Genomic DNA, 21,513 nt, shown 5'->3' on the forward strand with positions numbered 1-21,513 from the left:
GCCAACCGGGCATCCTGAAATAGCCCTAGAAGAGGCTGGGGCGGGATTCTCCACGAACAGGCGGGGTGGGCCACTCCGGTGCCGAGGAGTGGCGTGAACCACTCCAGCATCGGGCCACCCCGAAGGTGCGGAATCCTCCGCACCTTCAGGAGCTAGGCCGGCGCCGGAGGGTTTGACGCTGCACCAGCTGGCGTGGAAGGGCATGGCGCCACGCCAGCCGGCCCCCACCAGCCGGTGCGAGTTGACGCATACGTGGAAGCACCAGCATGTGCTGGCGTCATCCCGGCGCATGCGCAGGGGGTTCTTCTCCGTACCGGCCATGGCGGAGGTTGACAGCCGCCGGCGTGGAGGGAAAGAATGCCCCCACGGAACTGGCCCGCCCGCGGACCGGTGGGCCCCGATTGCGTGCCAGGTCACCGTTGGGGCACCCTTCGGAGCAGGATCCGCCCGCGCCCCCCCCCCCCCCCCCCCCCCCCCCCCCGAGGACTCTGCAGGCCACCCGTGGAGCCAGGTCCTACCGGTAAGACCTGTTGTGATTTACGCCGGCAGGACCCGCCGAAAACGGGCGGCCACTCGGTCCATCTTGGGCCAGAGAATCGCCGGGGGGGGGGCCGCTGCCAGCAGCCGCCAACCGGCGCGCCGCGATTCCCACCCCCGCCAAAACCCCGGTGCCGGAGAATTCGGCAGCCGGCAGGGGCGGGATTCACGCCGCCCCCCCCCCTCTCATCCTCCTTTGCTCCAATGAGAAAAGCCCTAGCTCCCTCAACCTTTCTTCATAAGACCTGCCCTCCAATCCAGGCAGCATTCTGGTAAATCTCCTTTGCACCCTTTCCAATGCTTCCACATCCTTTGTACAATGAGGTGACCAGAACTGTACACAATACTCCAAATGTGGTCTCACCAGGGTGTCAACTCAAGCCCCCTGTTAATAAACGTTAGCACACTATAGGCCTTCTTCACGGCTCTATGCACTTGAGTGGCAACCTTCGGAGATCTGTGGACATGAACCCCAAGATCTCTCTGTTCCGCCACATTCCTCAGAACCCTGCCGTGACCCTGTAATCCGCATTCAAATTTTTTCTACCAAAATGAATCACCTCGCACTTATCAGAGTTAAACTCCATCTGCCATTTTTCGGCCCAGCTCTGCATCCTATCAATGTCTCTTTGCAGCCTACAACAGCCCTCCACCTCATTCACTACTCCACCAATCTTGGTGTCATCAGCAAATTTACTGACCCACCCTTCAGCCCCCTCCTCCAAGTCATTTATAAAAATCACAAATAGCAGAGGATCCAGCACTGATCCCTGTGGTACACCGCTGGTAACTGGTCACCAGTCTGAAAATTTTCAATCCACCACCACCCTCTGTCTTCTATGTGATAGCCATTTACTTATCCAATTGGCCAACTTTCCCTCTATCCCACACCTCCTTACTTTCTTCATGAGCCGACCATGGGGAACCTTATCAAACGCCTTACTGAAATCCATGTATATGACATCAACTGCTCTACTTTCATCTACACACTTAGTTACCTCCTCAGAGAATTCAATCAGCCTTGGGATATACCCAAGGTTACTACGGGAAGCGAGGGAGAAGATTGCTGCGCCGTTGGCGATGATCTTTCCGTCCTCACTCTCCACTGGAGTAGTTCCGAATGATTGGAGGGAGGGGAATGTTGTTCCCCTATTCAAGAAAGGGAATAGGGAAATCCCTTGAAATTACAGACCCATCAGTGTTACGTCTGTGGTGAGCAAAATATTGGAAAGGATTCTGAGAGATAGGATTTATGATTATTTAGAAAAACATCGTTTGATTAAAGATAGTTAGCATGGCTTTGTGAGGGGCAGGTCATGCCTCACAAGCCTTATTGAATTCTTTGAGGATGTGACGAGACACATTGATGAAGGTCGGACAGTGGATGTGGTGTATATGGAATTCAGTAAGGCATTTGATAAGGTTCCCCATGGTAGGCTCATTCAGAAAGTTAGGGGGCATGGGATACAGGGAACTTTAGCTGTCTGGATACAGAATTGGCTGGCCGAAAGAAGACAGCGATTGGCAGTGGATTGAAAGTATTCCGCCTGGAGGTCGGTGACCAGTGGTGTCCTGCAAGGATCTGTTCTGCGACATCTGCTCTTTGTGTTTTTTATAAATGACTTGGATGAGGAAGTGGAAGGGTGGGTTGGTAAGTTTGCCGATGACACAAATGTTGGTGGAGTTGTAGATAGTGTTGAGGGTTGTTGCAGGTTACAACAGGACATTGACAGGATGCAGAGGATGAGTTCAACCTTGATCAATGTGAAGTGATTCATTTTGGAAGGTCGAATTTGAATGCTGAATACAGGGTTAAAGGCAGGATTCTTGGAAGTGTGGAGGAACAGAGGGATCTTGGGGTCCACGTACATAGATCCCTCAAAGTTGCCACCCAGGTTGATAGAGTTGTTAAGAAGGTGCATGTTGTGTTGACTTTCATTAACAGGGGGATTGAGTTTAAGAGCCGTGAGGTTTTGCTGCAGCTTTATAAAACTCTAGTTAGACCACACTTGGAATATTGTGTTGCCTCATTATAGGAAGGATGTGGATGCTTTGGAGAGGGTACAGAGATTTACCAGGATGCTGCCTAGACTTATGAAGAAAGGTTGAGCGAGCTAGGGCTTTTCTCACTGGAGCAAAGAAGGCAGAGAGGTGACTTGATAGAGGTGTACAAGGTGATGAAGGCATGGATAGAGTGGATAGCCAGAGACCTTTCCCCAGGGTGGAAATGGCTGTCACGAGGGGACATAATTTTAAGGTGATTGGAGGAAGGGAAAGGGGAGATGTCAGAGGTAGTTTCTTTACACAGAGAGTGGTGGGTGTGTGGAATGCACTGCCAGCAGACGTGGTGGAGTTCGAGTCATTCGGGACATTTAAGCGACGCTGGCTGCCGTATTCTCCGGCGCCGGTTTTGGGCGGGGGCGGGGATCACGCCACGCCGGTTGGGGGCCATTGGCAGCGCCCCCCACCCAGCAATTCTCCGAGCCCCGATGGGCCGAGCGGCCGTCAGTTTCTGGCCAGTCCCACCGGCGTGGATTGGACATGGTCCCACACGGCGGCACCTGGCAGGTAAGCCGGCTGGTGCGGTCCTCGGGGGGTGTGCGGGGGGATCCGCCCCCGTGGGTAGACCACCACGGTGGCCTGGTCCGAGATCGGGGCCCACTGATTTGCGGCCGGACCTGTGCCATAGGGGCACTCCTTCCTTCCGCCCCGGTCACTGTACGGCACCGTCATGGCCGGCGCAGAGAAAACACCCCCCTGCGCATGCGCTAGAATACGACGGCCGGTCTGTGTATGCGCGGAACCACGCCGGTGGTTCTGCACATGTGCTAACTCGTGCTGGCCATTAGGCGCTGGTTGGCATGGAGGCAACTGCTCTGCCGCCCACCTAGCCCCCGGAAGTGCGGAGGATTCCGCAACTTCCAGTCGGCCCGACGCCGGAGTGGTTCGCGCCGCTTTTTATGCAGGCGTCGGACCATCGCGGGGATTCGGGAGATTCCCGCTGCCGATCTCTAAATGAGCTTGATGATTGCCCACAGCCCCCACCCACCCAACCCTACCATGGACAATGCCACCCCTCACAGATATGGCCATTACCCATCCCCCATCCAAAATGAGCACACCACATTATGGGATGGCTGAGGGCCCCCCTCTTTAGGCTAACCCCATCTGTCAATCCCCCTGACCGTTTATGAAGCCCTTCATACCGTCTGTCCAGCCTCCCATCCTTCATACCCCCCTCCATCCCCCCACCCTTCATAACCACCCTTCACCCCACTTTCATGGGCATGGTCTCAAAAAGGGGACACATATTTAAATGAGACATGATTATCTGGATCACGCCATGTATCATGGTTCAGGTGCCTGGTGCACAGTTTTATGTCCCATCTGACCTCCCGCGATATACCCGGCACAAAGCGTTGATGCTGGGTGCAACGCGGTGGGAAAATCACACTGTGGTTTTAATGCAGTGATTCATCTTCAGAATCTGTCCTCTAAGTTGGCCAGCCTTGTGTATTTGTTCACATGCATTGTGGTGTTTTTCAAACAGCTGAAGGGCATTAATGCAGTGAGAGTGATACAAATCATCCTGTCAGCCACTGCTGTCATCTTTTCTGCTGTCATTAAAAAGGCCCTCACCAATTAAAAATAAGGGGCTGGATTCTCCATAGCCCGACGATAAAATCGTGATCGACGATCGGGCGGAGAATGGATTCCGACGACGGAATCGGGGCTGGTGCCAGATTGATGACGGTCAGCCATGCTCCGTCCCCTCCAAATTGCCGTCATTGGGACGCGCTTCATTGGTGCATCCCGCTTCCACGACACAGCTCAGTGTCCCCCCTCCCCCGACACAGCTCATTGCCCCCCCTCCCCCGATACAGCTCAGTGCCCCCCTCCCCCGACACAGCTCAGTGTCCCCCCTCCACCGACACAGCTCAGTGTCCCCCCTCCCCGACACAGCTCAGTGCCCCCCCTCCCCGACACAGCTCAGTGCCCCCCTCCCCCGACACAGCTCAGTGTCCCCCCTCCACTGACACAGCTCAGTGTCCCCCCCGCCACTGACACAGCTCAGTGTCCCCCCTCCACTGACACAGCTCAGTGTCCCCCCTCCACTGACACAGCTCAGTGTCCCCCCTCCACTGACACAGCTCAGTGTCCCCCCTCCACTGACACAGCTCAGTGTCCCCCCTCCACTGACACAGCTCAGTGTCCCCCCTCCACCGACACAGCTCAGTGTCCCCCCTCCACCGACACAGCTCAGTGCCCCCCCCCACCACCGACACAGCTCAGTGTCCCACTCCCCCGACACAGCTCAGTGTCCCACCTCCCCCGACACAGCTGAGTGTCCCCCTCCACTGACACAGCTCAGTGTTCCCCCGACACAGCACAGTGTCTCCCCTCCTCCACTGACACAGCTCACTGTCCCCCCTCCACTGACACAGCTCACTGTCCCCCCTCCACTGACACAGCTCAGTGTCCCCCTCCACTGACACAGCTCAGTGCCCCCCCCTCCCCCGACACAGCTCACTGTCCCCCCTCCACTGACACAGCTCACTGTCCCCCCTCCACTGACACAGCTCACTGTCCCCCCTCCACCGACACAGCTCAGTGCCCCCCCCCTCCCCCGACACAGCTCAGTGTCCCCCCCCCTCCACTGACAGAGTTCAGTGTCTCCACCCACCACCGACACAGCTCAGTGTCCCACCACCCCCGACACAGCTCAGTGTCCCCCCTCCACTGACACAGCTCAGTGTCCCACCTCCCCCGCCACAGCTCAGTGTCCCTCCTCCACCGACACAGCTCAGTGTCCCACCTCCCCCGACACAGCTCTGTGACCCCCCTCCCCCGACACAGCTCAGTGTCCCCCCCTCCGCCGACACAGCTCAGTGTCCCCCCTCCACTGACACAGCTCAGTGTCCCCCCGACACAGCAGTGTCCCCCCTCCACCGACACAGCTCAGTGTCTCTCCCCCCCTCCTCTGACACAGCTCAGTGTCCCCCCCCCTCCACTGACATAGCTCAGTGTCCCCCCTCCACTGACATAGCTCAGTGTCCCCCCTCCACTGACACAGCTCAGTGTCCCCCCCTCCACTGACACAGCTCAGTGTCCCCCCCCTCCACTGACACAGCTCAGTGTCCCCCCCCTTCCCCGATACTGCTCAGTGTCCCCCCTCCACTGACACAGCTCAGTGTCCCCCCTCCACCGACACAGCTCAGTGTCCCCCCCCTCCACTGACACAGCTCAGTGTCTCCCCCCCACCACCGACACAGCTCAGTGCCCCCCCTCCCCCGACACAGCTCAGTGTCCCCCCTCCACCGACACAGCTGTGTCCCACCTCCCCGACACAGCTCAGTGTCCCCCCTCCACTGACACAGCTCAGTGTCCCCCCCCGACATAGCACAGTGTCCCCCCTCCTCCACTGACACAGCTCAGTGTCCCCCCTCCACTGACACAGCTCAGTGTCCCCCCTCCACTGACACAGCTCAGTGTCCCCCCCTCCACTGACACAGCTCAGTGTCCCCCCCCTCCACTGACACAGCTCAGTGTCCCCCCTCCACTGACACAGCTCAGTGTCCCCCCCTCCACTGACACAGCTCAGTGTCCCCCCTCCACTGACACAGCTCAGTGTCCCCCCTCCACTGACACAGCTCACTGTCCCCCCTCCACCGACACAGCTCAGTGTCCTCCCGCGACTGACACAGCTCAGTGTCCCCCCTCCACTGACGCAGCTCAGTGTCCCCCCACAACTGACTCAGCTCAGTGTCCCCCTCCACTGACACAGCTGTGTCCCCCCTCCACTGACACAGCTCAGTGTCCCCCCTCCACTGACACAGCTCACTGTCCCCCCTCCACCGACACAGCTCAGTGCCCCCCCTCCCCCGACACAGCCCAGTGTCCCCCCTCCACTGACACAGCTCAGTGTCCCCCCTCCACTGACACAGCTCAGTGTCCCCCCTCCACTGACACAGCTCAGTGTCCCCCCTCCACTGACACAGCTCAGTGTCCCCCTTCCACTGACACAGCTCAGTGTCCCCCCTCCACTGACACAGCTCACTGTCCCCCCCCTCCACCGACACAGCTCACTGTCCCCCCTCCACCGACACAGCTCAGTGCCCCCCCTCCCCCGACACAGCTCTGTGACTCCACCCACCACCGACACAGCTCAGTGTCCCACTCCCCCGACACAGCTCAGTGTTCCCCCTCCACTGACACAGCTCAGTGTCCCACCTCCCCCGCCACAGCTCAGTGTCCCTCCTCCACCGACACAGCTCAGTGTCCCCCCTCCACCGACACAGCTCAGTGTCTCCCCCCTCCACTGACACAGCTCAGTGTCCCCCCCTCCACTGACACAGCTCAGTGTCCCCCCTCCACTGACACAGCTCTGTCCCCCCCCCCCCGACACAGCTCAGTGTCCCCCCCTCCACTGACACAGCTCAGTGTCTCCCCCCACCACCGACACAGCTCAGTGCCCCCCCCTTCCCCGACACTGCTCAGTGTCCCCCCGCAACTGACACAGCTCAGTGTCCCCCCTCCACCGACACAGCTCAGTGTCTCCCCTCCACCGACACAGCTCAGTGTCCCCCCCGTCCACTGACACAGCTCAGTGTCTCCCCCCACCACCGACACAGCTCAGTGCTCCCCCACCACCACCGACACAGCTCAGTGCCCCACTCCCCCGACAAGGCTCACTGTCCCACCTCCCCCGACACAGCTCAGTGTCCCCCCCCTCCACTGACACAGCTCAGTGTCCCCCCTCCACTGACACAGCTCAGTATCCCCCCTCCACTGACACAGCTCAGTGTCCCCCCTCCACCGACACAGCTCACTGTCCCCCCTCCACCGACACAGCTCAGTGTCCCCCCGCCACTGACACAGCTCAGTGTCCCCCCTCCACTGACACAGCTCAGTGTCCCCCCTCCACTGACACAGCTCAGTGTCCCCCCTCCACCGACACAGCTCAGTGTCCCCCCTCCACCGACACAGCTCACTGTCCCCCCTCCACCGACACATCTCACTGTCCCCCCCCTCCACCGACACATCTCACTGTCCCCCCCTCCACCGACACAGCTCACTGTCCCCCCTCCACCGACACAGCTCACTGTCCCCCCTCCACCGACACAACTCAGTGCCCCCCCTCCACTGACACAGGTCAGTGTCCCCCCGACATAGCACAGTGTCCCCCCTCCTCCACTGACACAGCTCAGTGTCCCACCTCCCCCGACACAGCTCAGTGTCCCCCCTCCACTGACACAGCTCAGTGTCTCCCCCCACCAGCGACACAGCTCAGTGTCCCCCCCTTCCCAGACACTGCTCAGTGTCCCCCCTCCACTGACACAGCTCAGTGTGTCCCCTCCACCGACACAGCTCAGTGTCCCCCCCCCCTCCACTGACACAGCTCAGTGCCCCCCCTCCCCCGACACAGCTCAGTGCCCCCCCTCCCCCGACACAACTCAGTGCTCCCCACCACCACCGACACAGCTCAGTGTCCCACCTCCCCCGACACAGCACAGTGTCCCCCCTCCACTGACACAGCTCAGTGTCCCCCCGACCTAGCACAGTGTCCCCCCTCCTCCACTGACACAGCTCAGTGTCCCCCCTCCACCGACACAGCTCAGTGTCCCCCTCCCTGCCGACACAGCTCGGTCTCCCCCTCCCTGCCGACACAGCTCGGTCTCCCCCTCCCTGCCGACACAGCTCGGTCTCCCCCTCCCTGCCGACACAGCTCGGTCTCCCCCTCCCTGCCGACACAGCTCGGTCTCCCCCTCCCTGCCGACACAGCTCGGTCTCCCCCTCCCTGCCGACACAGCTCGGTCTCCCCCTCCCTGCCGACACAGCTCGGTCTCCCCCTCCCTGCCGACACAGCTCGGTCTCCCCCTCCCTGCCGACACAGCTCGGTCTCCCCCTCCCTGCCGACACAGCTCGGTCTCCCCCTCCCTGCCGACACAGCTCGGTCTCCCCCTCCCTGCCGACACAGCTCGGTCTCCCCCTCCCTGCCGACACAGCTCGGTCTCCCCCTCCCTGCCGACACAGCTCGGTCTCCCCCTCCCTGCCGACACAGCTCCGTCTCCCCCCTCCCTGCCGACACAGCTCCGTCTCCCCCTCCCTGCCGACACATCTTCGTATCCCCCCTCCCTGCCGACACATCTTCGTATCCCCCCTCGCTGCCGAGACATCTCCGTATCCCCCCTCGCTGCCGAGACAGCTCCGTCTCCCCCTCCCTGCCGACACACCTCCGTTTCCCCCCTCCCTGCCGACACAGCTCCGTCTCCCCCTCCATGCCGACACAGCTCCGTATCCCCCCCCTCCCTGCCGACACAGCTCCGTATCCTCCCCCTCCCTGCCGACACAGCTCTGTATCCCCCTCCCTGCCGACACAGCTCCGTATCCCCCCTCCCTGCTGACACAGCTCCGTTTCCCCCTGTGGTAGTATGTATTAGGGGTCATGTGGAACTGTGAAGCCGTGATGCTATTGGCTGACAGATCCCGGGTCCTGGTTGGCTGTTGACTCCTGGCTCCGCCCTGAAGGCGGAGTATAAGAACCCGAGCTTCTCCCCGCCGCTCCATTCTGTTGCTGAACTGCTGGGGACAAGTCTCGCTTAATAAAGCCTCATCGACTTCATCTCTACTCGTCTCTCTCGTAAGTCATTGTGCGCTACAATTTATTAAGCGAGCTTAAAGGACTATGGAACTCCGGATCGCCCCGGAATGTCTGCGGATCAGCCCCCACGCAGCGAACTCGGCAGCAGTTTTTAAACACTTGCAAGCTTGTTTTGAAGGCTACCTCCGATTGGCCCCCGGCTGGATCACAGAAGACCAGAAAATGCAGGTCCTGCATTCGAGGGTAAGCCCGGAAATTTACCCTCTCATAGAAGACACAGAGGATTTCCCGACGGCGCTCGCATTACTGAAGAGCATCTACGTTCGCCCTGTGAACCAGGTCGACGCGCGCTACCAACTCGCAACGAGACGGCAAAGTCCCGGAGAATCGTTAGAGGAAGTCTACGCCGCGCTGCTAATTTTGGGACGGGGCTGCAGCTGCCCGCCGGTGAACGCGATTGAACACACGGACATGCTAATTCGCGATGCGTTTGTGGCAGGTATGAACTCTTCCCAAATCCGCCAAAGACTTTTAGAAAGAGAGTCGCTAGGACTCTCAGAGGCACGGGCCATTGCAGCTTCCCTAGATGTGGCCTCGCAAAACGCCCGCGCCTACGGCCCCGACCGCGCGGCAGCCCCTTGGGCTCCGTGGACCCCTGTCGCGAAAACTCCCCCCCCCCCTCCCTCACAGGCTTGCACGGTTAAAGCGCCAGATCATCCCGGGGGGGCCCGCTGCTATTTCTGCGGGCAAGTGAAACACCCCCGGCAGCGCTGCCCAGCCCGCGCAGCTATTTGCAAAAGCTGCGGCAAGAAGGGCCATTACGCAGCTGTGTGCCGGTCCCGGGGGGTCGCCGCAATCCCCGGAGAAGAACAAGCCCAGCGCATCCCAAACGCTCCCCAACCCCCCCCCCCCCCCAGCGCCCCGTGTGCGACCCGTGGGTGCCGCCATTTTGGGTCCCGGGCACCACGATGGGAGGATGGGCGCCGCCATCTTGTGACTCCCCAGCCACGTGCGATTCATGGGGCGGCCATTTTGTCCACCCCCGACCACGTGCGATCCATGGGGGCGGCCATTTTGTCCACCCCCGGCCGCGTGCGATTCATGGACGCCGCCATCTTGGATGACAACAAAGGACCCCAGCATCGACGGCTCCACGGGGTCCGAAGAAGACGCCGAGACACTACGACCACGACTGGCTTCGGTGACGCTGGATCAATCACGGCCCCGGACGCTCCAGACGACGACAACAATGGTGCTGATCAACGGACACGAGACATCATGCCTGATCGACTCCGGGAGCACCGAAAGTTTCATTCACCCCAACACAGTAAGACGCTGTTTTCTGACCATCCATCCTAGTACGCAAAAGATTTCCCTAGCTGCAGGATCCCACTCCGTAGAGATCAAAGGGTTCTGCATCACGAACCTAACGGTGCAAGGGAGGGATTTTAAAAACTACAGGCTCTACGTCCTTCCCCAACTCTGCGCGCCCACATTACTGGGATTAGATTTCCAGTGTAACCTGCAGAGCCTAACATTTCAATTCGGCGGCCCATTACCCCCACTCACTATCTGCGGCCTCGCAACTCTCAAGGTTGAACCGCCGTCCTTGTTTGCAAACCTCACCCCGGATTGCAAACCCGTCGCCACTAGGAGCAGACGGTACAGCACACAGGACCGGATATTTATTCGGTCTGAAGTCCAGCGGTTGCTGAAGGAAGGCATAATCCAGGCCAGCAATAGTCCCTGGAGAGCCCAGGTGGTAGTAGTAAAGACCGGGGAAAAGCAAAGGATGGTCATAGACTATAGCCAGACCATCAACAGGTACACACAGCTCGATGCGTACCCTCTCCCCCGCATATCCGACATGGTAAATCGGATTGCCCAGTATAAGGTTTTCTCCACCGTGGACCTCAAGCCCGCCTACCACCAGCTCCCCATCCGCCCAGGTGACCGCAAGTACACAGCCTTCGAGGCAGACAGGCGTCTATACCACTTCCTAAGGGTCCCATTTGGTGTCACGAACGGGGTCTCGGTCTTCCAACGGGAGATGGACCGAATGGTTGACCAGCACGGGTTGCAGGCCACGTTCCCGTATCTCGACAACGTAACCATCTGCGGCCACGATCAGCAGGACCACAACGCCAACCTCAAAATCCCTCCAGACCGCTAACGCCTTGAACCTCACATACAACGAGGAAAAGTGCGTTTTTAGCACAAACCGGTTGGCCATCCTGGGATACGTAGTGCGCAATGGGATAATAGGCCCCGACCCCGAACGCATGCGCCCCCTCATGGAATTTCCCCTCCCCTACTGCTCCAAAGCCCTGAAATGTTGCCTGGGGTTCTTTTCATATTACGCCCAGTGGGTCCCCCAATATGCAGACAAGGCCCGCCCGCTAATACAGACCACTACCTTCCCCCTGTCGACAGAGGCTCGCCAGGCCTTCAGCCGCATCAAAGCGGATATCGCAAAGGCCACGATGCGCGCCATCGACGAGTCCCTCCCCTTCCAGGTCGAGAACGACGCCTCCGACGTAGCTCTGGCGGCCACCCTTAACCAAGCGGGCAGACCCGTGGCCTTTTTCTCCCGAACCCTCCACGCTTCAGAAATCCGCCACTCCTCAGTGGAAAAGGAAGCCCAAGCCATAGTGGAAGCTGTGCGACATTGGAGGCATTACCTGGCCGGCAGGAGATTCACTCTCCTCACCGACCAACGGTCGGTAGCCTTCATGTTCGATAATGCACTGCGGGGCAAAATCAAAAACGACAAGATCTTAAGGTGGAGGATCGAGCTCTCCACCTTCAACTACGAGATCTTGTACCGTCCCGGAAAGCTGAAAGTGCCGTCCGATGCTCTATCCCGCGGCACATGTGCCAACGCACAAATAGACCGTCTCCAAGCCCTCCACGAGGACCTCTGCCACCCGGGGGTCACTCGGTTCTACCATTTTATAAAGTCCTGCAACCTCCCCTGCTCTCTGGAGGAGGTCCGTACAGTCACCAGGAACTGCCACATCTGCGCGGAGTGCAAACCGCACTTTTTCAGATCGGATAGAGCGCACCTGATCAAGGCTTCCCACCCCTTTCAACGCCTCAGTCTGGATTTCAAAGGGCCCCTCCCCTCCACCGACCGCAACACATACTTCCTGAACGTGGTGGACGAGTACTCCCGTTTCCCCTTCGCCATCCCCTGCCCCGACATGACAGCGGCCACAGTCATTAAAGTCCTTGGCACCATATTCACACTGTTCGGTTGCCCCGCATATATCCATAGCGACAGGGGGTCCTCCTTCATGAGTGACGAGCTGCGCCAGTTCCTGCTCAGCAAGGGCATAGCCTCGAGCAGGATGACCAGCTACAACCCCCGGGGGAACGGGCAAGTAGAGAGGGAGAACAGCACGGTCTGGAAGACCGTCCTACTGGCCCTACGGTCCAGGGATCTCCCAGTTTCCTGGTGGCAGGAGGTCCTCCCGGACGCTCTCCACTCCATCCTGTCGCTGCTGTGTACCACCACTAACCAAACGCCTCATGAGCGCCTCCTTATCTTCCCCAGGAAGTCCTCCTCCGGAACGTCGCTGCCGACCTGGCTGGCGGCCCCAGGACCCATCTTGCTCCGGAAACATGTGCGGGCGCACAAGTCGGACCCGTTGGTCGAGAGGGTTCACCACCTCCACGCGAACCTGCAGTACGCCTACGTGGCGTACCCCGACGGCCGACAGGACACGGTCTCCCTGCGAGACCTGGCGCCCGCCGGCGACACACACACCCCCCGACACCGATCATCCCCTCCCTGCCACCGGCGCACCCCGTGACCGCCCCATTCCCGGGAGGATCGGTCCTCCTCCCGTGTCTGCCCAGGAGTGAAACAGGAACAAACACCGAAACGCTCCCGGAGACGACAACGCCGGAACAAGCACCTGCACCACCACCGGGGCTGAGGCGACCGACGAGGAAGACCAGACCGCCCGCTCGACTCGTGGCATCGGCGTGACACCAAGAATGTAGTTGGACTGTAACAAAAAATGTTTCTCTTACTAATATTGTAAATAGTTTCACAAACCTTGTACATAGCCCAGTGTAGGGCTAAAACTGTAATGACATGCCCGAAATTTTCTTCCCAGGACCAGCCTTGTAAACCCCTACCACCATGCGAACCACCACCCCGCAGGGTTCATTTTTAACAAGGGGTGAATGTGGTAGTATGTATTAGGGGTCATGTGGGACTGTGAAGCCGTGATGCTATTGGCTGACAGATCCCGGGTCCTGGTTGGCTGTTGACTCCTGGCTCCACCCTGAGGGCGGAGTATAAGAACCCGAGCTTCTCCCCGCCGCTCCATTCTGTTGCTGAAATGCTGGGGACAAGTCTCGCTGAATAAAGCCTCATCGACTTCATCTCAACTCGTCTCTCTCTTGTCATTGTGCGCTACACCTCCCTCCCTGCCAACACAGCTCTGTATCCCCCCTCCCTGCCGACACAGCTCCGTATCCACCTCCCTGCCGACACAGCCCCATCTCCCCCTCCCTGCTGACACATCTTCGTATCCCCCCTCCCTGCCGACACAGCTCCGTATCCCCCCTCCCTGCCGACACAGCTCCGTATCCCCCCTCCCTGCCGACACAGCTCCGTCTCCCCCTCCCTGCCGACACAGCTCCGTCTCCCCCCTCCCTGCCGACACAGCTCTGTATCCCCCCCCCTGCCGACACAGCGCCGTCTTTCCCCCCCTCCCTGCTGACACAGCTCTGTATCCCCCCCCTCCCTGCCGACACAGCTCTGTATCCCCCCCCTCCCTGCCGACACAGCTCTGTATCCCCCCCTCCCTGCCGACACAGCTCTGTATCACCCCCTCCCTGCCAACACAGCTCTGTATCCCCCGTCCCTGCGCCACAGCTCCATCTCCCCCCTCACTGCCGGCACAGCTCCGTCTCCCCCTCCCTGCCGGCAAAGCTCTGTCTCTCCCCCCCCCCCTCCCTGCCGACACAGCTCTGTATCCCCCGTCCCTGCGACACAGCTCCGTCTCCCCCTCCCTGTGACACAGCTCCCTCTTCCCTCTCCCTGCCGACACAGCTCCATCACCCCCTCCCTGCCGACACAGCTCTGTATCCCCCCTCCCTGCGGACACAGCTCCGTCTCCCCCTCCCTGTGACACAGCTCCGTCTCCCCTCTCCCTGCCGACACAGCTCCATCACCCCCTCCCTGCCGACACAGCTCTGTATCCCACCCCCCTGCTGACACAGCTCCGTCTCCCCCTCCCTGCCGACACAGCTCCGTCTCCCCTCTCCCTGCCGACACAGCTCCGTCTCCCCTCTCCCTGCCGACACAGCTCCGTCTCCCCCCTCCCTGCCGACACAGCTCCATTTCCCCCTCCCTGCCGACACAGCTCCGTCTCCCCCTCCCTGCCGACACAGCTCCGTCTCCCCCTCCCTGCCGACACAGCTCCGTCTCCCCCCTCACTGCAGACAAAGTTCTGTCTTCCCCCCCCTCCCTGCCGACTCAGCTCCGTCTCCCCCTCCCTGCCGACTCAGCTCCGTCTTCCCCCCCCTCCCTGCCGACACAGCTCTGTATCCCCCATCCCTACGACACAGCTCCGTCTCCCCTCTCCCTGCCGACACAGCTCCATCTCCCCCTCCCTGCCGTCACAGCTCTGTATCCCCCCCCCTGCCGACACAGCTCCGTCTCCCCTCTCCCTGCCGACATAGCTCCATCACCCCCTCCCTGCCGACACAGCTCTGTATCCCACCTCCCTGCCAACACAGCTCTGTATCCCCCCCCTGCCGACACAGCTCTGTATCCCTCTCCCTGCCGACACAGCTCCATCTCCCCCTCCCTGCCGACACAACCCCGTCTCCCCCTCCCTGCCGACACAGCTCCGTCTCCCCCTCCCTGCCGACACAGCTCTGTATCCCTCTCCCTGCCGACACAGCTCCATCTCCCCCTCCCTGCCGAAACAGCTCCGTCTCCCCCTCCCTGCCGACACAGCTCTGTACCCCACTCCCTGCCGACACAGCTCCGTCTCCCCTCTCCCTGCTGACACATCTTCGTATCCCCCCTCCCTGCCGACACAGCTCCGTCTCCCCTCTCCCTGCTGACACATCTTCGTATCCCCCCTCCCTGCCGACACAGCTCCGTATCCCCCCTCCCTGCTGACACAGCTCCGTCTCCCCCTCCCTGCCGACACAGCTCCGTCTCCCCTCTCCCTGCCGACACAGCTCCGTCTCCCCTCTCCCTGCCGACACAGCTCCGTCTCCCCCCTCCCTGCCGACACAGCTCCATTTCCCCCTCCCTGCCGACACAGCTCCGTCTCCCCCTCCCTGCCGACACAGCTCCATCTCCCCCTCCCTGCCGACACAGCTCCGTCTCCCCCTCACTGCAGACAAAGTTCTGTCTTCCCCCCCCTCCCTGCCGACTCAGCTCCGTCTCCCCCTCCCTGCCGACTCAGCTCCGTCTTCCCCCCCCTCCCTGCCGACACAGCTCTGTATCCCCCATCCCTACGACACAGCTCCGTCTCCCCTCTCCCTGCCGACACAGCTCCATCTCCCCCTCCCTGCCGACACAGCTCCGTCTCCCCTCTCCCTGCCGACATAGCTCCATCACCCCCTCCCTGCCGACACAGCTCTGTATCCCACCTCCCTGCCAACACAGCTCTGTATCCCCCCCCTGCCGACACAGCTCTGTATCCCTCTCCCTGCCGACACAGCTCCATCTCCCCCTCCCTGCCGACACAGCTCCGTCTCCCCCTCCCTGCCGACACAGCTCCGTCTTCCCCCCCCTCCCTACCGACACAGCTCTGTATCCCCCATCCCTACGACACAGCTCCGTCTCCCCTCTCCCTGCCGACACAGCTCCATCTCCCCCTCCCTGCCGTCACAGCTCTGTATCCCCCCCCCTGCCGACACAGCTCCGTCTCCCCTCTCCCTGCCGACATAGCTCCATCACCCCCTCCCTGCCGACACAGCTCTGTATCCCACCTCCCTGCCAACACAGCTCTGTATCCCCCCCTGCCGACACAGCTCTGTATCCCTCTCCCTGCCGACACAGCTCCATCTCCCCCTCCCTGCCGACACAGCTCCGTCTCCCCCTCCCTGCCGACACAGCTCCGTCTCCCCCTCCCTGCCGACACAGCTCTGTATCCCTCTCCCTGCCGACACAGCTCCATCTCCCCCTCCCTGCCGAAACAGCTCGGTCTCCCCCTCCCTGCCGACACAGCTCTGTACCCCACTCCCTGCCGACACAGCTCCGTCTCCCCTCTCCCTGCTGACACATCTTCGTATCCCCCCTCCCTGCCGACACAGCTCCGTCTCCCCTCTCCCTGCTGACACATCTTCGTATCCCCCCTCCCTGCCGACACAGCTCCGTATCCCCCCTCCCTGCTGACACAGCTCCGTCTCCCCCTCCCTACCGACAAAACTCTGTATCCCCCTCCCTACCGACACAGCTCCGTCTTCCCCCCCACCCTCCCTGCCAACACAGCTCCGTATCACCCTCCCTGACGACACAGCTCCGTCTTCCCCCCACCCTCCCTGTCAACACAGCTCTGTATCCCCCCTCCCTGCCGACACAGCTCCGTATCCCCCCTCCCTGCCGACACAGCGCTGTCTCCCCCTCCCTGCCGACACAGCGCTGTCTCCCCCTCCCTGCCGACACAGCTCTGTATCCCTCTCCCTGCCGACACAGCTCCGTCTCCCCCTCCCTGCCGACACAGCTCTGTCTCCCCCTCCCTGCCGACAAAGCTCTGTATCCCCCTCCCTGCTGACACAGCTCCGTACCCCCCCTCCCTGCCGACACAGCTCCGCCTCCCCCTCCATTCCGCCAAAGCTCCGTATCCCCCCTCCCTGCCGACACAGCTCCGTATCCCCCCTCCCTGCCGACACAGCTCCGTATCCCCCCTCCCTGCTGACACAGCTCCGTCTCCCCCTCCCTGCCGACACAGCTCCACCTCCCCCTCCCTGCTGTCACATCTTCGTATCCCCCCTCCCTGCCGACACAGCTCCGTATCCCCCCTTGCTGCCGACACAGCTCCGTCTCCCCCTCCCTGCCGACACATCTTCGTATCCCTCCTCCCTGCCGACACATCTTCGTATCCCCCCTCCCTGCCGACACAGCTCCGTATCCCCCCTCGCTGCCGACACAGCTCCGTCTCCCCCTCCCTGCCGACACATCTTCATATCCCCCTCCCTGCCGACACAGCTCCGTCTCCCCCTGCCTGCCGACACAGCTCCGTATCCCCCTCCTTGCCGACACAGCTCCGTATCCCCCTCCTTGCCGACACAGCTCCGTATCCCCCCTCCCTCACCCCTCCCTGCCGACACAGCTCCGTCTCCCCCTGCCTGCCGACACAGCTCCGTATCCCCCTCCTTGCCGGCACAGCTCCGGATCCCCCTCCTTGCCGACACAGCTCCGTATCCCCCCTCCCTCACCCCTCCCTGCCGACACAGCTCCGTCTCCCCCTCCCTGCCAACACAGCTCTGTATCCCCCCTCCCTGCCGACACAACTCTGTATCCCCCTCCCTGCCGACACAGCTCTGTATCCCCTTCCCTGCCGACACATCTTCGTATCCCCCCCTCCCTGCCGACACAGCTCTGTATCCCCCTCCCTGCCGACACAGCTCTGTATCCCCCTCCCTGCCGACACAGCTCCGTATCTCCCCCCTCCCTGCCGACACAGCTCCGTATCCCCCCTCCCTGCCAACACAGTTCCGTATCCCCCTCTGCAGGAATCATTAATTAATGGGGATCTTAACCTGTCGAACTACGCCAAGTTTCGGGGAAGCTTAGTTCATCAATCAAGTCCTGGTGCAATACGACAAGTTGTAAGATTTGTAATATTTGTAGACTTTGCCAAGTTGTTCGATTCCTTGTATTATTCGACTGTGTATAGTTGAAGGAATTTATATCATCTCTGCTATTCGGTTATCAGTAGCACTTTGCGAATACTGGAACTCAGCAGAAAGTTGCAGTTAAAAACTTCTCAGATGCCAAAAAGAATTGTTTTATTTGTAGTCGCTTGATTATAATTTGAAAGTCATTTAAAAGGCAATTTGTAGACAATTCGAAGCTTTCAGAGAATTACAGACATTATCTTTCTTTGCTTAGGCAGACAGCTCGAAAGTAACTTTTAAAAGGTCAAAGTCTGGCAATGAAACATGAAGAGAGAGAGAAAGCTAATCTTCAGCTAAACTCAAACTCAAAGTCAAAAGTGGACTAACATCACTGACACAGATGTTAGACTGACAGGCTGACAGAACCCCCAAAAGACATCTCTAAAATGGAGACTAATCAAAGACAGAAATTAAGGACAGACAACACCAAAAGACATCTCCTAAACGAACAGAAAGACAAACTGACAGAATCAAAGACAGAAATTAAGGACAGACAACACAAAGACAACACAGCACAACACCCCCAAAGACAACACTAAAATGGCGGGCGGAAACTTTTCAGTTATACACTTTCATATCTGTCTTAAGTCATCTAATCACACCCCAATATAATCCTAATTGGTTTGGGTTAGACTCAAACACATTTGATTTGATGGCAAGCCGTCCATCTTCAATGTGCAACAACAGCTTTTCTGACCTAGCTGTTATCTGCATTGTGAACAATGGTGCCTTCATGTTGCTGTGTATTCAGTCCCTGTCCTTGACAATTAGCACAAGCAGTGTCAAATTATCTTGCAACTGTGCTGTTTTAATGTCACACTGTCTTTGAAAATATGCATTTGCCAGAACAACGGACTTCAGTAAAAGTGAATTATGCTGTATAAATGGGTATTTAAAACTGGGGCTCAACATTTATGCTTAAACAGCTATCTTTTACCTATACTAGTTGTATTCAAAATACCAGGCTTCTACACCCTCCCTGCCAACACATCTTCGTATCCCCCCAGCTTGCCGACACAGCTCTGTATCCCCTCTCCCTGCCAACACAGCTCCGTATCACCCCTCCCTGCCAACACAGCTCCGTATCCCCCCTCCCTGCCGACACAGCTCCATCTCCCCCTCCCTGCCGACACAGTTCCGTATCCCCCCTCCCTGCCGACACAGCTCCGTATCCCCCTCCCTGCCGACACATCTTCGTAACCCCCCTCCTTGCCGACACAACTCCGTACTCCCCCTCCCTGCCGACAAAGCTCTGTCTCCTCCGCCCTGCCGACACATCTTCGTATATCCCCTCCCTGCCAACACAGCTCCGTATCCCCCTCCCTGCCGACACAGCTCCGTCTCCCCCTCCTTGCCGATACCACGTGCTCTCCTTCTCCCCCCAACAGAATTCAAAATTGCTCCTGATGTTTCTCAGTAACCTCCCCAACCTGCCAAACAATTTTAAGCAGCACCCTCTTCCCCTGACAATGCTCATCTCATTTCTAGCAATGTTCACCCCCTACTACAATGTTCTTCTCTCCTTCACAATGTTCACCCCCTCAACTACCCTTGCCTTTGCTCCAACCTATTTCAGGAGAGCTAACATTTTGTCAGATGTGTGGGGGGGAGCAGGAGACCTAGGATTGTTTGGGGCTTTTGGTCGAAGGAGTGGGTGAGCATTGTTGGATAGGTGAGAAGTGAGCGTTGTCAGGAGTTGAGGGGGGAGGGTGTGGGGTGTGCATTTTGAGGACTCAGCATTGTCAGATCATGAGTGAGGGCTTGTACATTCTCAAGGGGTGTAGATGGTGAGCTTTGTTGGGGAGGGCGTGGTGAGGGAGGCCCTTGCTTTGTTGGGGGTTGAGCTTTGGCAAGTTGAGGGAGAGCTGAGAAGTGTCAGGCGGGGTGAGAATGAGGGTGAACATTACCAAGTGGTGATAGATCTATTTGAAAACACTGCTAATCAATAACCTAAAGCCAATCCTACAGTCTGTCAGGATGTGGTGGTGTAGTGGGATTGTCAATGAACTAGTAATCCAGACGCCCAGTGTTGTGTTAGAACCATAAAAAAGTTACAGCACCGAACAAGGCCTTTCGGCCTTTCTTGTCCATACCCACCCGAGGCGGCCTTTCTAATCCCACCTTCCTGTACCCAGTCCATAATCTTTTACCTTAAAGCACTTCAGGTGCAGATCCAGGTACATTTTAGAAGAGTTTCGGATCTCTGCTTCCACTGTGAGTTAAAATCCCACCATGGTAGATGGTAAAACCTGAATTCAAATTTAAAGGATTAATGATGACCATGAGCAGAGCATGCTCCAGATCCACAGCAATATGGTTGTTTCTCAAATGCCGTCTGAAATGGCTCATCAAACTATTCAGTTCAATGGCAATTTGGGATGGGCAATAAATGCTGGCACAACCAGAGTCGCCCACATCCCTTGAATTAATTTTTAAAGAAGGACTTTATTTCTTCTCACCATTTGAACTTCCCCTCTGTTCCAAGCTGGAGCCAGGCTGTCCAAAGTTCAGGTATAAAATGGTAAATGGATAGTTTAAATCGCGGTGAGCAGAGGGCTCTTCTGCTGACCGCAAGATTTCCTCTCTTCTCCAATATGTTGTTATCAACCTTGGAAATGATGTGGGCTCTTTATTTATTTTTGATTTAGAGTTTGGGCAACAGCCTTTTATTTGATTCCATTCTCCACTGCAGGTTATAGCCACTGATCCAGTTCCAGTGAAACTTCACTATGATAAATCACATGATCAAGTCTGGGTTCTTAGTTGGGGTGACAATGAGAAAAGCTCACCAACACTGCAGGTAAGTATGTTCATTTACAGTATTTAATTATGTGTACACTATTAATGATAAATTGTTGATTATTGTTATATATAACATATCAATATTCTGCGCACTTCAAATTTTGCCAGTCATGGAAAATTGCAGGTGAAGTTAATACACATATGTTTTCAGTTGCTATATAGTTTTGAAGAAATATTTAATTCAAAATAAGAGTGAAATTAGTGCTCTTACCTACAGTGAATGCGCAAAACGTGGATCGTTTTTATTCTTTCAAGAAAAGTGGACATCGCTGGCCAGGCCAGCATTTTTATTGTCCATCCCTAATTGCCCTCGAGAAGGTGGTGGTGAGACACCTTCTTGAAACAGTCTATTTTACAATTAAGGCTGCCATTTGGTTTCTTGAGATCCAAAACCCATGGCCCGACTTCTCTTTCAATGTTTGACCTGGTTAACTCAATGGAACGCACGTCTTGGCTGGAATTTTCCTGTTCCTGAAACAGATAGGAACAGAGGTGGAATAGCAAAAAAAATGGCTTTTGTGTGGCATGGCCGGAGTTCTTACCCTTTTTGCTATTTTCTCTTGGGCAGGAGAGGGAGCGGGATCCAAACAGATCCTTTTCTTTTCAGAAACTATTTTACAGTGTGGAATGCTAGATAAGAGCCTAACTCCAGGTGTTAATACATTTTGTGCGAGGTGGTCAAGATTCAGCAG

At 58.2% G+C, this 21,513-nt stretch overlaps 1 protein-coding gene across 5 annotated transcripts in view; it reads left to right on the forward strand.

Moving 5' to 3' along the window:
• fstl5 (follistatin-like 5) overlaps positions 1-21,513 on the forward strand; it is a 1,269,795-nt gene that overhangs the window by 1,221,041 nt on the left and 27,241 nt on the right. For 4 of the 5 annotated variants that reach the window (XM_072496156.1, XM_072496157.1, XM_072496160.1 and 1 more), the window contains one exon: positions 20,712-20,819. The exons of the other annotated variant lie outside the window; for it this stretch is intronic. In XM_072496156.1, the coding sequence (XP_072352257.1) occupies positions 20,712-20,819 (108 nt within the window). The remainder of the gene's footprint in view (positions 1-20,711; positions 20,820-21,513) is intronic. 5 annotated transcript variants of the gene reach the window in all.

Source organism: Scyliorhinus torazame, chromosome 3 (assembly GCF_047496885.1).
Source record: "Scyliorhinus torazame isolate Kashiwa2021f chromosome 3, sScyTor2.1, whole genome shotgun sequence".
Taxonomy (NCBI): Eukaryota; Metazoa; Chordata; class Chondrichthyes; order Carcharhiniformes; family Scyliorhinidae; genus Scyliorhinus; species Scyliorhinus torazame.